A 12117-nucleotide genomic window follows, 5' to 3' on the forward strand; every position below is an offset into this window, starting at 1 on the left:
TGTGCAGGAATAAAGTGCTGCTGCGCAGGAATAGGGTGCCAACCTCCACTGGAAAGGCCGGTTACAGGTCGAGAGAAAATAAAGGGTTAGAATATACGCCTATTTTTAGTGTTGACGTTTGCCTTATATGTGTTTTTTTTTTATAAATTCATTAATTATAGTTTATATTTTGCTCAAAGTACTTTTTGCCCACAGTGTCTAGTTTGTCTAGTTAGCAAGTAGTAAATCATTCAGATACAACTGTGCGTAATAATGGGGAGATGTGTAATAATTGGGGAGTGATGTGTAAAAATGACCAGGATGGATAAACAAAGAGCTTAATAACTTGGAAGAAAGAAATGTATATTAAATGGAAAGAGGGGGCATATCTAAAGAAGAATATAATACGGTCTGCAGGGAATGCAGGGCAAGCGTTAGAAGAGCTAAAGCCAGTAATGAAGTGAGGCTTGCAAGGAGACCAAAAGCAACAAAAAAAGATTTTGGGGGTATGTTAAAGGAAAAGAAAAGTCAAAGATGCTATAGGATTTTTCCTTATGAAAAGGGTGAAGTGGTAAAAAATGACGATAAAGACTAATTTTTACAGAAGTATTCAAAATAATAGCCGTCCAATATCACTAACCAGACTAACCACTGTTTTTGGTATAAATTTTATTACCACGTGTCACACAATTTACCAATTGTGCGGTACATTGTAAGAAAAACCCCAGACTCCGCATTCATGATCTGCAGGTTTCTAAGTCTGCGTTTTAGAATAATTAATTAAAAGGGGGATGTTCAAAATAATAGATCAATTAGTGAGGTCAATCATTCTGTGAAGAAACAAGTGTGAATCAGGTGGCCCTTATCTAAGGGTGAAGCCAGGACATGTTGTACATGCATTTCTCCTTTAAAGCCTAAGGCTGGGTTCACATTACATTTTGGCAGTCAGGTTAGACGGACTACGTTACACCGCGGCATAACGCGGTGTAACGCAGTCCGTTAACGCCGCCTTTAAGCCTTATGTTGGCCGCATCGCTAGCGCACGCCCACAATGGGCGTGCGCTAGCGATGTGCCGTCATTGAGTGAAGGACCCTGGGACGCGGCCTGCAGGGTTTCCGGGTCTGTCACCGCTAGCGCAGATAGAGCTAGCAGATGCTCTATCTGCGCTAGCGCGATCACATTTCCGCACTTGTGTTAACGCAGCTCGTTTAACGCATATGTTGAACGGGCTGCTTTAACGCAATGTGAACCTAGCCTAAGAAATATGGGTCATTCCAGACATTGTACCAAAGAAAAGCGCACTTTGGTTAAAAAGTTGATTGGAATGGGTAAAACTTATAAAGAAGTGCAGACAATGATCGGCTGTCCAGCTAAAATGATCCCCAATGCCCAGGGCCGTATTTAGAGTTTCTGCTGCCCTAGGCACTTTTAGTGCTGCCTCCCCCTTTGGTGAGTATGACACTATTGGCAGTGACTTTGGCAAGAATCGCAGATGTGAAAGTCGCCTTTTGCAGCAGATCTGGCAGTGTTTCTGCATGTGCCGCGTAACGGATCACTTACAGCAACACTGCGTTCGGCCTCATTCATTCCCTATGGGATTTGCTGCACTTTGCCATGATCTGGCAAATGTGGTACCATACCTCCCAACTTTTGAAGGGAAGGAGGTATAAAGCTTGCGGCGCACGTAGTGCGCCGCGGCAAATTTTAGGCCACGCCTCTGACCACACCCATTTCACAACTAGTCACACCCATATCCACGTCCCAACCACAGCCATTTAGCACTGCTGATCACACTGTTTTATATACAATAATTATAACCGAAAAAATATGGCCACAGTGCTCCATACTGTATAACGGCCACACATGATGCTCAATACTGTATAATGGCCATTGGCCACACATGATGCTCAATACTGTATTATGGCCACACACAGTTCTCCATACTGTATAATGACCCCCCCTCCTGTATGCATGGCTCATATTCACCTCCCTGTATGCATGGCTCATATTCCCCGCCCCCCCCCCCGTATGCATGGCTCATATTCACCCCCCTACTGTATGCATGGCTCATATTAACCCCCCTTCTGTATGCATGGCTCATATTCCCCCCCCCCTGTATGCATGGCTCATATTCACCCCCCTACTGTATGCATGGCTCATATTCCCCCCCCCCCCCCCTTGTATTCATGGCTCATATTCACCCCCCTACTGTATGCATGGCTCATATTAACCCCCCTTCTGTATGCATGGCTCATATTAACCCCCCTTCTGTATGCATGGCTCATATTAACCCTTCTGTATGCATGGCTCATATTAACCCCTCTTCTGTATGCATGGCTCATATTAACCCCCCTTCTGTATGCATGGCTCATATTAACCCCCCTTCTGTATGCATGGCTCATATTAACCCCCCTTCTGTATGCATGGATCATATTAACCCCTCTTCTGTATGCATGGCTCATATTAACCCCCCTTCTGTATGCATGGCTCATATTAACCCCCCTTCTGTATGCATGGCTCATATTAACCCCCCTTCTGTATGCATGGCTCATATTAACCCCTCTTCTGTATGCATGGCTCATATTAACCCCCCTTCTGTATGCATGGCTCATATTAACCCCCCTCTGTATGCATGGCTCATATTAACCCCCCTTCTGTATGCATGGCTCATATTAACCCCCCTTCTGTATGCATGGCTCATATTAACCCCCCCTCTGTATGCATGGCTCATATTAACCCCCCTTCTGTATGCATGGCTCATATTAACCCTTCTGTATGCATGGCTCATATTAACCCCCCCTCTGTATGCATGGCTCATATTAACCCCCCTTCTGTATGCATGGCTCATATTAACCCCCCTACTGTATGCATGGCTCATATTAACCCCCCTACTGTATGCATGGCTCATATTAACCCCCCTACTGTATGCATGGCTCATATTAACCCCCCCCCCCCCGTATGCATGGCTCATATCCCACCCCCCATCTTGAATGGCGTGGCTTACCGTCCTCCTTCTTCCCCCCTCCCCTGTCCCCCCATCCCTCAGTCATACTCACCTGTTCCTCACCGAACGGCCGCGACGTCCCTCTGGCTGTCCCGACTCCCGGCGCGCTGCACCTTCTTCCTGCGTGAGCGGTCAGGTGATACCGCTCTGCTAATTAAGGTCATGAATATGCGCATATTCATGACCTTAATTAGCAGAGCGGTATCACCTGACCGCTCATTCAGGACGAGCTCCAGACGCCGAGACCAGGCATCGCTGGAGCAGGTGAGTATCGTCTTCAAGGGGGGAGGCGGGGGGGGCGGGTCGGGAGGTGACCCAGCTTTAAAAAAAAAAAAATAAATAAAAAAAAAACACCAAACCTTGCTCAGGTGCCGCCCCCTGCAGTGTCCCCGCCCTAGGCACGTGCCCTCACGTGTCTAGTGGCAAATACGGCCCTGCCAATGCCTTAAAATGGAAAGTCAAACCAGAGAGACATGGAAGGAAACGTGTTGTGAACTATATTTCTTGGCTCCCTCTTGTGGTCACTAGCGGTATGACACTTGGATTATCTTTCTCCAGGTTGGTACCCACCTGGTTCGTTAGGCCTTAGGTGTTCCTATTTAGACTTCCTGGAAACTCAGTCTAGTGCCTGGAATCGATGTAGTCAGTCTATGTCTGTTTGCTCCTGACTCCTGGTCTCCGGTTCTTTGCAAAATAAGCAAAGTCCTGCTTTCTTATTTTTGTTATTTCGCATTGCTTCTATTTTGTTCCAGCTTGTTCATAATGTGATTCCTGATTTTTGCTGGAAGCTCTAGGGGGCTGATATTCTCCCCCCACACCGTCAGTCGGTGCGGGGGTTCTTGGATATTCAGCGTGGATAGTTTTGTAGGGTTTTTGCTGACCGTATAAGTCCTCTTCCTATTTTCTGCTATTAATTAGTGGGCCTCTCTTTGCTAAATCTAGTTCATCCTTACGTTTGTCTTTTCTTCTTACCTCACCGTTATTATTTGTTGGGGGCTTGTATTATAACTTTGGGGTCCTTTCTCTTGAGGCAAGTGAGGTCTTATTTTCTCTGAAAGGGTTAGTTAGTTCTCCGGCTGGTGCGAGACGTCTAGAATCAACGTAGGTACGTTCCCCGGCTACTTCTAGTTGTTGTGCTAGGATCAGCTATACGGTCAGCCAAGTTACCACCTCCCTATGAGCTGGTTTTTGTGTTTGCGGACTTAGCTGGAACTTCTGCGATCCTCTACCACTAGGATCATAACAGAAACGGAAGACAACCATTCTAATGGATGGAAGAATAGCCAGAATGGCAAAGGCTCAATCATCAGCTCAAGGATGATCACAGACAGTCTCAGTTACCTGTGAGGACTGTGACAGTTAGACGCCTGTGTGAAGCAAATCTCTTAGCAACAAGTCCCCACAAAGTTCCACTGTTTAAAAAAAAAGAAAAGATGTACTGAAGAAGATACAATCTGCAAAAGAACACATTAGCTGGCCTAAAGAGAAATTGAGAAACATTTTGTGGACTGATGATGATATGGGCATGCGTCTCTTACTATGGTGCCGGACCCATTTTCTGCACACCAGGGACCATGGACCAATTTGCACATATTACAATACTTGAAGAGGTCATCTTGCCTTACGCTGAAGAGGATATGCCCTTGAAATTGGTGTTTCAACAAGACAAAGACTCTAAACACAGCAGTAAACGAGCAAAATCTTGGTTCCAGTCCAACAAAATTGAGGTTATGGAATGTCCGGCCCAATCCCCGGACCTTAATCCGATAGAACACTTGTGGGGTGACATAAAAAATGCCGTTTCTGAGGCAAAGCCAACAAATGCCAAAAAATTGCAGAATATAGTGTAAGCGTCCTGGGCTGGAATAACAGGTGACAGGGGACAGAAGTTGGTGACTCTGTGCAACATAGATGTGAAGTCGTTCTAAAAAACTGTGGGTAACAACTAAATATTAGGTTAGTGATTCACAGGAATGAGAAATCCACCAAAAATACATATTGTGAGTTTGTAAAGACAAATGCAGGCACTGCTATTTATTAGAACAGCCCAGTGTTCATTATTTGTTACTTTCTGTAGTTATAAATTATATACATTTCTCTTCATGTTATGAATTAGAAAACAGTGTGCAACGTTCCCAATGCTGGAAATAAAAACTCATATACAGTAAAAGGTTTTGTGATTAACTCATGTTTTTGAACACACTGCTATTATTTTGAACACTACTGTAATTTCTTATTTTTTATCTTTGTTTTCTAAGAAAGCAAATGTAACATCAAATGATCTTCATGGTGCCATCAAAGGAATAAAAGAATCCACGCTATTCATAGACCGAGAGATTGTGAGGGAACACTTAGTTAATTTAGATGAATGTAAATCTCCTGTTCCAGATGAATTACAGCCTAATGTGCTGAAAGAGTAAGCAGAGGAAACTGCAGAACCACTAGCGAGGATCTTTGAAAAAAATCAATGATCAATGAGTGGAACAGGCAGCCACGAGAGGTGGTGAGTTCTCCTTCAATGGAAGTCTTCACACAGAGGCTGGACAGACATCTGTCTGAGATGGTTTAGTGAAACCTGCATTGAGCAGGAGGTTGGACACAAGGACCCAACTCTAATACTCTAGGATTCTATGTCATCTACTATATAATTGTCTAAGGGTCACTTCCGTCTGTCCTTCTGTCTTTCTTTCTTTCTGTCTGTCGCGGATATTCATTGGTCGCGGCCTCTGTCTGTCATGGAAATCCAAGTCGCTGATTGGTCGTGGCAAAACGCCCACGACCATTGCCACGACCAATCAGCAACGGACACAGTCCGGCGGCAAAATAGCCGCTCTTTCCTCCCCGCAGTTATACCCCGCGGTATAACGCACTCCGGTTACGCAGCTATTAACCCTGTGTGACCAACTTTTTACTATTGATGCTGCATATGCAGCATCAATAGTAAAAAGATCTAATGTTACAAATAAGAATAATAAAAAAAAAAAGGTTATTCTCACCCTCCGACATCGTCCGCTGTCCTCGGCAGTGAAAGCGGCAGGTTCCGGTGCCAAGGATGCTATGTGAGAAGGACCTTCCATGACGTCACGGTCATGTGACCGCGACATCATCACAGGTCCTGCGCGCATACCAACCCTGGGACCGGAAGCTGCCGCGTGCACCGCACACCAGCGCCGGGAATTCAAGGGGCCTTCGGAGGGTGAGTATATGTTTATTTTTTATTTTAAGTCTTTTTTAACCACGCATATAGTGCCCACATTGCTATATACTACGTGGGCTGTGTTACATACTGTGTGGGCTCTGTTATATACTACATCTCTGTGCTATATACTAACATGGCTATGTTATATACTGCGTGGGCTGTTATATATTACGTGGCCAGTGTTATATACTGCGGGGGCTGTGCTATATACTGCGTGGCTGCTATGTACTGCGTGGGCTGTGCGTGTGCTGTGTTATATATTACGTGGCCAGTGTTATATACTGCGGGGGCTGTGCTGTATACTGCGTGGCTGCTATGTACTGCGTGGGCTGTGCGTGGGCTGTGTTATATATTACGTGGCCAGTGTTATATGCTGCGGGGGCTGTGCTATATACTGCGTGGCTGCTATATACTGCGGGGGCTGTGCTATATATTACGTGGCCAGTGTTATATACTGCGGGGGCTGTGCTATATACTGTGTGGGCTGTGCTATATATTACGTGGCCAGTGTTATATACTGCGTGGGCTGTGCTATATATTACGTGGCCAGTGTTATATACTGCGGGGGCTGTGCTATATACAGCGTGGTTGTTATATACTGCGTGGGCTGTGCTATATAGTACGTGGGCTGTGTTATATACTGCGTGGCCTGTATTAACGCAGCGGGTATTCTACAATATGTATGTATGTATATAGCAGCCACATAGTATATAGCACAGGCCACGTAGTATTTGTCTGCTATATACTACATGGCTCATATATACTACGTGGCCTGTGCTATATACTATGTGGCTGCTATATACATACACACATACATATTCTAGAATACCCGATGCGTTAGAATTGGGCCACCATCTAGTGTGTAATAATGGGGGGTCACGCGTAATAATGGGAGTGATGTGTAATAATAGGGCGGTGATATGTGATGGGGGATCACGCTTACCGTAATAGTAGGGGTGATGTGTAATGGGCCGATGTGTAAAAATAAGTGATATGTAATGGGAGTGATGTGTAATAATGGGGCGGTGATATGTGATGGAGGTTGATGTGTAATAATGGGGGGTGACATGTAATAATGAGGGGTAATGTGTAATAATGGGGGTGATGTGTAATGGGGTCATGCGTAATAATGGGAGAGTGATGTGTAATAATGGGGTGGTGATATGTAATGGGGGGTCACACGTAATAATGGGGGGTGATGTGCAATGTGGGCAATATGTAATAATAGGGGGTGATGTGTAATGGGAGAGACGTGCAATAATGGGGGGTGATGTGTAATGGGGGTGACGTGTAATAATATACCCCTGCCAGTTGTGGATTGCGATGTGGGGGCTGCGGTCACTGCACTGGGGGGCTTATCACTGGGTGGCCCGGATCCCCATACTTACATCCTGCTGATGTTGGGGACATTGGTGAACGCTCCTCTGGGAATCACCGAGAATCTGGTCTCCACCAGTCGCCTGCAGATGACAGAAATCATTATTAAGTTACAGCTCCTTCTCTGAGACAGACGGTGAGCAGTTCACCCATCATGGCGCCGCTCTCACATTTACCCCCTGCATTCTTTGCTCACACAGCTGCAGGGCTCGTCACAGTGCGGGTACTTTGCTACACTTAGGGCCCCGCAGGGGTCCCCTTTATTCCATCATCCACATGTGGATCCAGAGTCACTTTGCTCTGATCAGTCGGTTGCCGTGCAGTGATCGTGCGATCAGGGAATATCTGGAGTGAGGGGAGAGATGAGCTGAGAGCTGCAGGGGGGACGGTGCCGGCAGCCGCGCAGCTATGGAACGCCGGCCGCTCAGGAATCGCTTCTAATTGAGGCAATTATACAACCCGGAGGTCGAGTTTCAGGAAAAGAAAGATGAGGATCAGAGTAAACAGGAGCCAGGAAATTCCATCTGCATGAACGCACGCGAAAAACGGAGTGCAGAGCGTGCGCGGCACCTGTCCTGCAGCGGGATGTACTGCTGTGTGCTCTGTATCACACCAATGGCCTATGCACATCTCAGCAGGGGCATCACACTAGATAAGATTAGATACACAGATCAGCAGGATGCATCACACTGGATAAGATTAGATACACAGATCAGCAGGAGGCATCACACTGGATAAGATTAGATACAAAGATCAGCAGGAGGCATCACACTGCATAAGATTAGATACACAGATCAGCAGGAGGCATCACACTGCATAAGATTAGATACACAGATCAGCAGGAGGCATCACACTAGATAAGATTAGATACACAGATCAGCAGGAGGCATCACACTGGATAAGATTAGATACACAGATCAGCAGGAGGCATCACACTGGATAAGATTAGATACACAGATCAGCAGGAGACATAACGCTGGATAAGATTAGATACACAGATCAGCAGGAGGCATCACACTAGATAAGATTAGATACACAGATCAGAAGGAGGCATCACACTGGATAAGATTAGATACACAGATCAGCAGGAGGCATCACACTAGATAAGATTAGATACACAGATCAGCAGGAGGCATCACACTGGATAAGATTAGATACACAGATCAGCAGGAGGCATCACACTGGATAAGATTAGATACACAGATCAGCAGGAGACATCACACTGGATAAGATTAGATACACAGATCAGCAGGAGGCATCACACTGGATAAGATTAGATACACAGATCAGCAGGAGGCATCACACTGGATAAGATTAGATACACAGATCAGCAGGAGACATCACACTGGATAAGATTAGATACAGATCAGCAAGAGACATCACACTGGATAAGATTAGATACACAGATCAGCAGGAGGCATCACACTGGATAGGCTTAGATGCACAAATCAGCAGACTGTATGCCTCACAATAGGGTTAGAGACAGCAAGTCAAGAGATGTATTGCATATGACGGGATTAGATACACAGACCAGAAGATAGGATCACAAATAATAGGATTACATACAGCAATAGCTACATTGTCAAAGATGAGAATCTTAGATACAGTTGATATAAGTGTTCGGCCTCTGTCAAGTTAGGTTATAGGATGTTTCGCCCCCTGCAGTTCGCCCCCGGGTACATCCTGTTCGTGACGCCAAGCTGAGTTGCCCGCCAATGCAGTGGGGTGTTCGGTACCGGGTCCGGTACTTGAAGGTGACATCACGGTGGCTGCCGACCTGTCCGTGGCCCTGGGCGCCCAAGTAAAAGGAAAGGTCTTTAAAGGGAGTTTAAGAATAACGTTTGTTCGTGACGCCACCTGTGGTATTCAGTCAGTGGGGACTGACGCTGCTTAAAGGGGTCCTCTGGGGTGAAGGTATGGCAGCTGGATGGTATAACTTCCCACAGTTGAAGTAAATGTACCCGGGGGCGAACTGCTGGGGGCAAAACATCCAAATCCCGGCAAGTTAAAGGGACACGGACCATGAAATAGAATGAGCAATGCCCAGCGCAGGCAGACGCACATGTGGGTAAGAGAGGCTGCGTGCAGGATGTGGGGGGCTCTCCATGTGTCTCCCCCTAGACAATGCTCTTATTCAGGCCGCACAATACCCAGTCAGCCATGCAGCCAAATCAGTGAGGCCCCGACACAGACAAATAAACAGTGGAGATGAGAGACCGCAGAGACCGCCCCAAATAATCCCACCTAGAGAGCCGTGCTGTGCGAATAATCTGCAATGAGACCCCCGGTCAGACCATGCTACCAGGAGAAGAGCCCGGCATCCCATAATCTGGCATTGCACAGTCCAGCATCCCATAATCTGGCATCTCACAGTCCGGCATCCCATAATCTGGCATCTCACAATATGGCATCGCATAGTCCTGCATCCCATAATCTGGCATCTCCTGGAATCAGGGATTGTGAGAGTGATACAATGTGTGTGGGACATAGAGAGTATATAGGGATGATGGGAGTGGTTCTCTGTGCCTGATGATGGGAGTACGTGTCCGGGGTGCCTGTGCCCTTTCCTCCTGGAACCACACATCCACTGGTGGACACTGGCTCACTGCTGCCGCCTCATGGAGACCAATAGCACTGCAAAAGCTGAGGAGCTGAATTGTAAGTATGAGGCCTCGTTCACACGGTCAGTATTCGGTCAGTATTACAAATCAATATTTGTAACCAGGAGAGGAACAATCAGAGGGAAGTATCATAGCCATATCCATTCACCTCTCGTGTCTCCCCTTTTCCTCATAGTTTGTAAGCTTGCGAGCAGGGCCCTCACTCCTCTTGGTATCTATTTTGAACTGTGATTTCTGTTATGCTGTAATGTCTATTGTCTGCACAAGTCCCCTCTATAATTTGTAAAGCGCTGCGGAATATGTTGGCGCTATATAAATAAAATTATTATTATTATCATAGAAACATGTCACCACTTCGGCATTATCACCCAGCCATCATCTCCTGCTCTGTGGCCTCCCTGCTGACACTCTCCACCTCTCCAGTCTGTCCTTAAAGGGTATATCTGGGACTTTAAAAAAAAAAAAAAAAATGTACCTAAGCACTAACAGGTAAGTAACTACAACTTGGCTCCCGACGCCGTTCTTCCCTGGACAGAGTGGTTACGGACGTCGACAGAGCGGAGGCTTTTTTTCCGCTCCGCTCTGTTGACAAGGTGGGACTTCTGAGGTCAGTCTGATTGACAGCTGGATTCTTGCTGCCTAGCTAGAGGAGCCGACTGTCAGACTGACCTCGGCAGTCCCGCACCGTCCTGTCAGCAGAGGGAACTGAATCCCTACCAGGAGTGGTCCATGACTGCTCTGTGCCGGGGAAGAAAGGCGCCGGCCACAACAGGCAGTAAGCTGCAATTACTTACGTGTTAGTGCTTAGGTACTATTTTTTTTTTTTTATACCCCCTTTAAGTCTGCTGCCCATCTAATCCACCTCTCTTCACTACTCCACTTCTTCTCTCTGTAAATCTCTTCATTGGCTCCCAATTCCCTAATGTATCCAACTCAAACTACTAACACCGACCTACAAAGCCGTCCATAACCTTTCTCCTCCGTACATCTCTGAACTAATCACATGATATCTTACCTCATGCAATCTCCGGTCCTCCCAAGACCTACTTCTCTCCTCCACATTTGCACGTTCCTAAGCCAGTCATCTCCAAGACTTCTTCCAAGTGTCCCCCATCCTCTGGAATTCAGTGTCGCAACACGTCTGATTATCCACCACATTCATATCCTTCAGATGGAACCTGAAACCCATCTTTTCAAGAAAGCTACAGGCTGCAATGACCCTGCTGCCGCCTCCCTGCCCCCGGAGCTTTGTCCTTCATACCACCGAAGCTGCCGCCTCACCGCCACCGGAGCTGCTGCCTCCCCACCACCGGAGATTTCTCTTCCCTGCCACCAGAGCTTTCTCCTCCCCGCCACCAGAGCTGCCACCTTCCCGCCACCGAAGCTGCCGCCTCCCTGCTACTGGAGCTTTCTCCTCCCCACCACCGGAGCTGCCACCTCCCTGCCACTGGAGCTGCCTCCTCCTTGCCACCAGAGCTTCCTCCTCCCCGTCACCTGAGCTACCGCCTCACAGCCACCTCCCTGCCACCGGAGCTGCTGCATCCCCATCACCAGAGCTGCGGCCTCCCCACCACCGGAGCTGCCACCTCACCACTACCGGAGCTACTGCCTCCCCGCCACCGAAACTGTCGCCTCACCGCCAGCTGAGATATCGCCTCACCACTACCGACGCTGCCACCTCCCCACCACCGGAGCTGCTGCCACCTGAGCTGCCACCTCATCAACAGCGGAGCTGCTTCCTCACCGCCACCAGACCTGCCCCTCCCCGCCACCAGACCTGCCCCTCCCCGCCACCGGAGCTGCCGCCTCCCCGACACTGGAGCTTTCTCCTCCCCGCCACCGGAGCTTTCTCCTCCTCGCCACCGGAGCTGCCTCCTCCCCGTCACCGGAGCTGCCTCATCCCCGACACCTGAGCTGCCTCCTTCCCGCCACCTGA

At 47.7% G+C, this 12117-nt stretch overlaps 1 protein-coding gene across 5 annotated transcripts in view; it reads right to left on the minus strand.

The window, feature by feature from the left end:
- TSHR (thyroid stimulating hormone receptor) overlaps nucleotides 1–12117 on the minus strand; it is a 127836-nt gene that overhangs the window by 81398 nt on the left and 34321 nt on the right. For 3 of the 5 annotated variants that reach the window (XM_077267448.1, XM_077267450.1, XM_077267446.1), the window contains exon 3: nucleotides 7572–7643. The exons of the other annotated variants lie outside the window; for them this stretch is intronic. In XM_077267448.1, coding sequence (XP_077123563.1) covers nucleotides 7572–7643 — 72 coding nt within the window. The remainder of the gene's footprint in view (nucleotides 1–7571; nucleotides 7644–12117) is intronic. 5 annotated transcript variants of the gene reach the window in all.

Source organism: Ranitomeya variabilis, chromosome 1 (genome assembly GCF_051348905.1).
Source record: "Ranitomeya variabilis isolate aRanVar5 chromosome 1, aRanVar5.hap1, whole genome shotgun sequence".
Classification (NCBI taxonomy): domain Eukaryota; kingdom Metazoa; phylum Chordata; class Amphibia; order Anura; family Dendrobatidae; genus Ranitomeya; species Ranitomeya variabilis.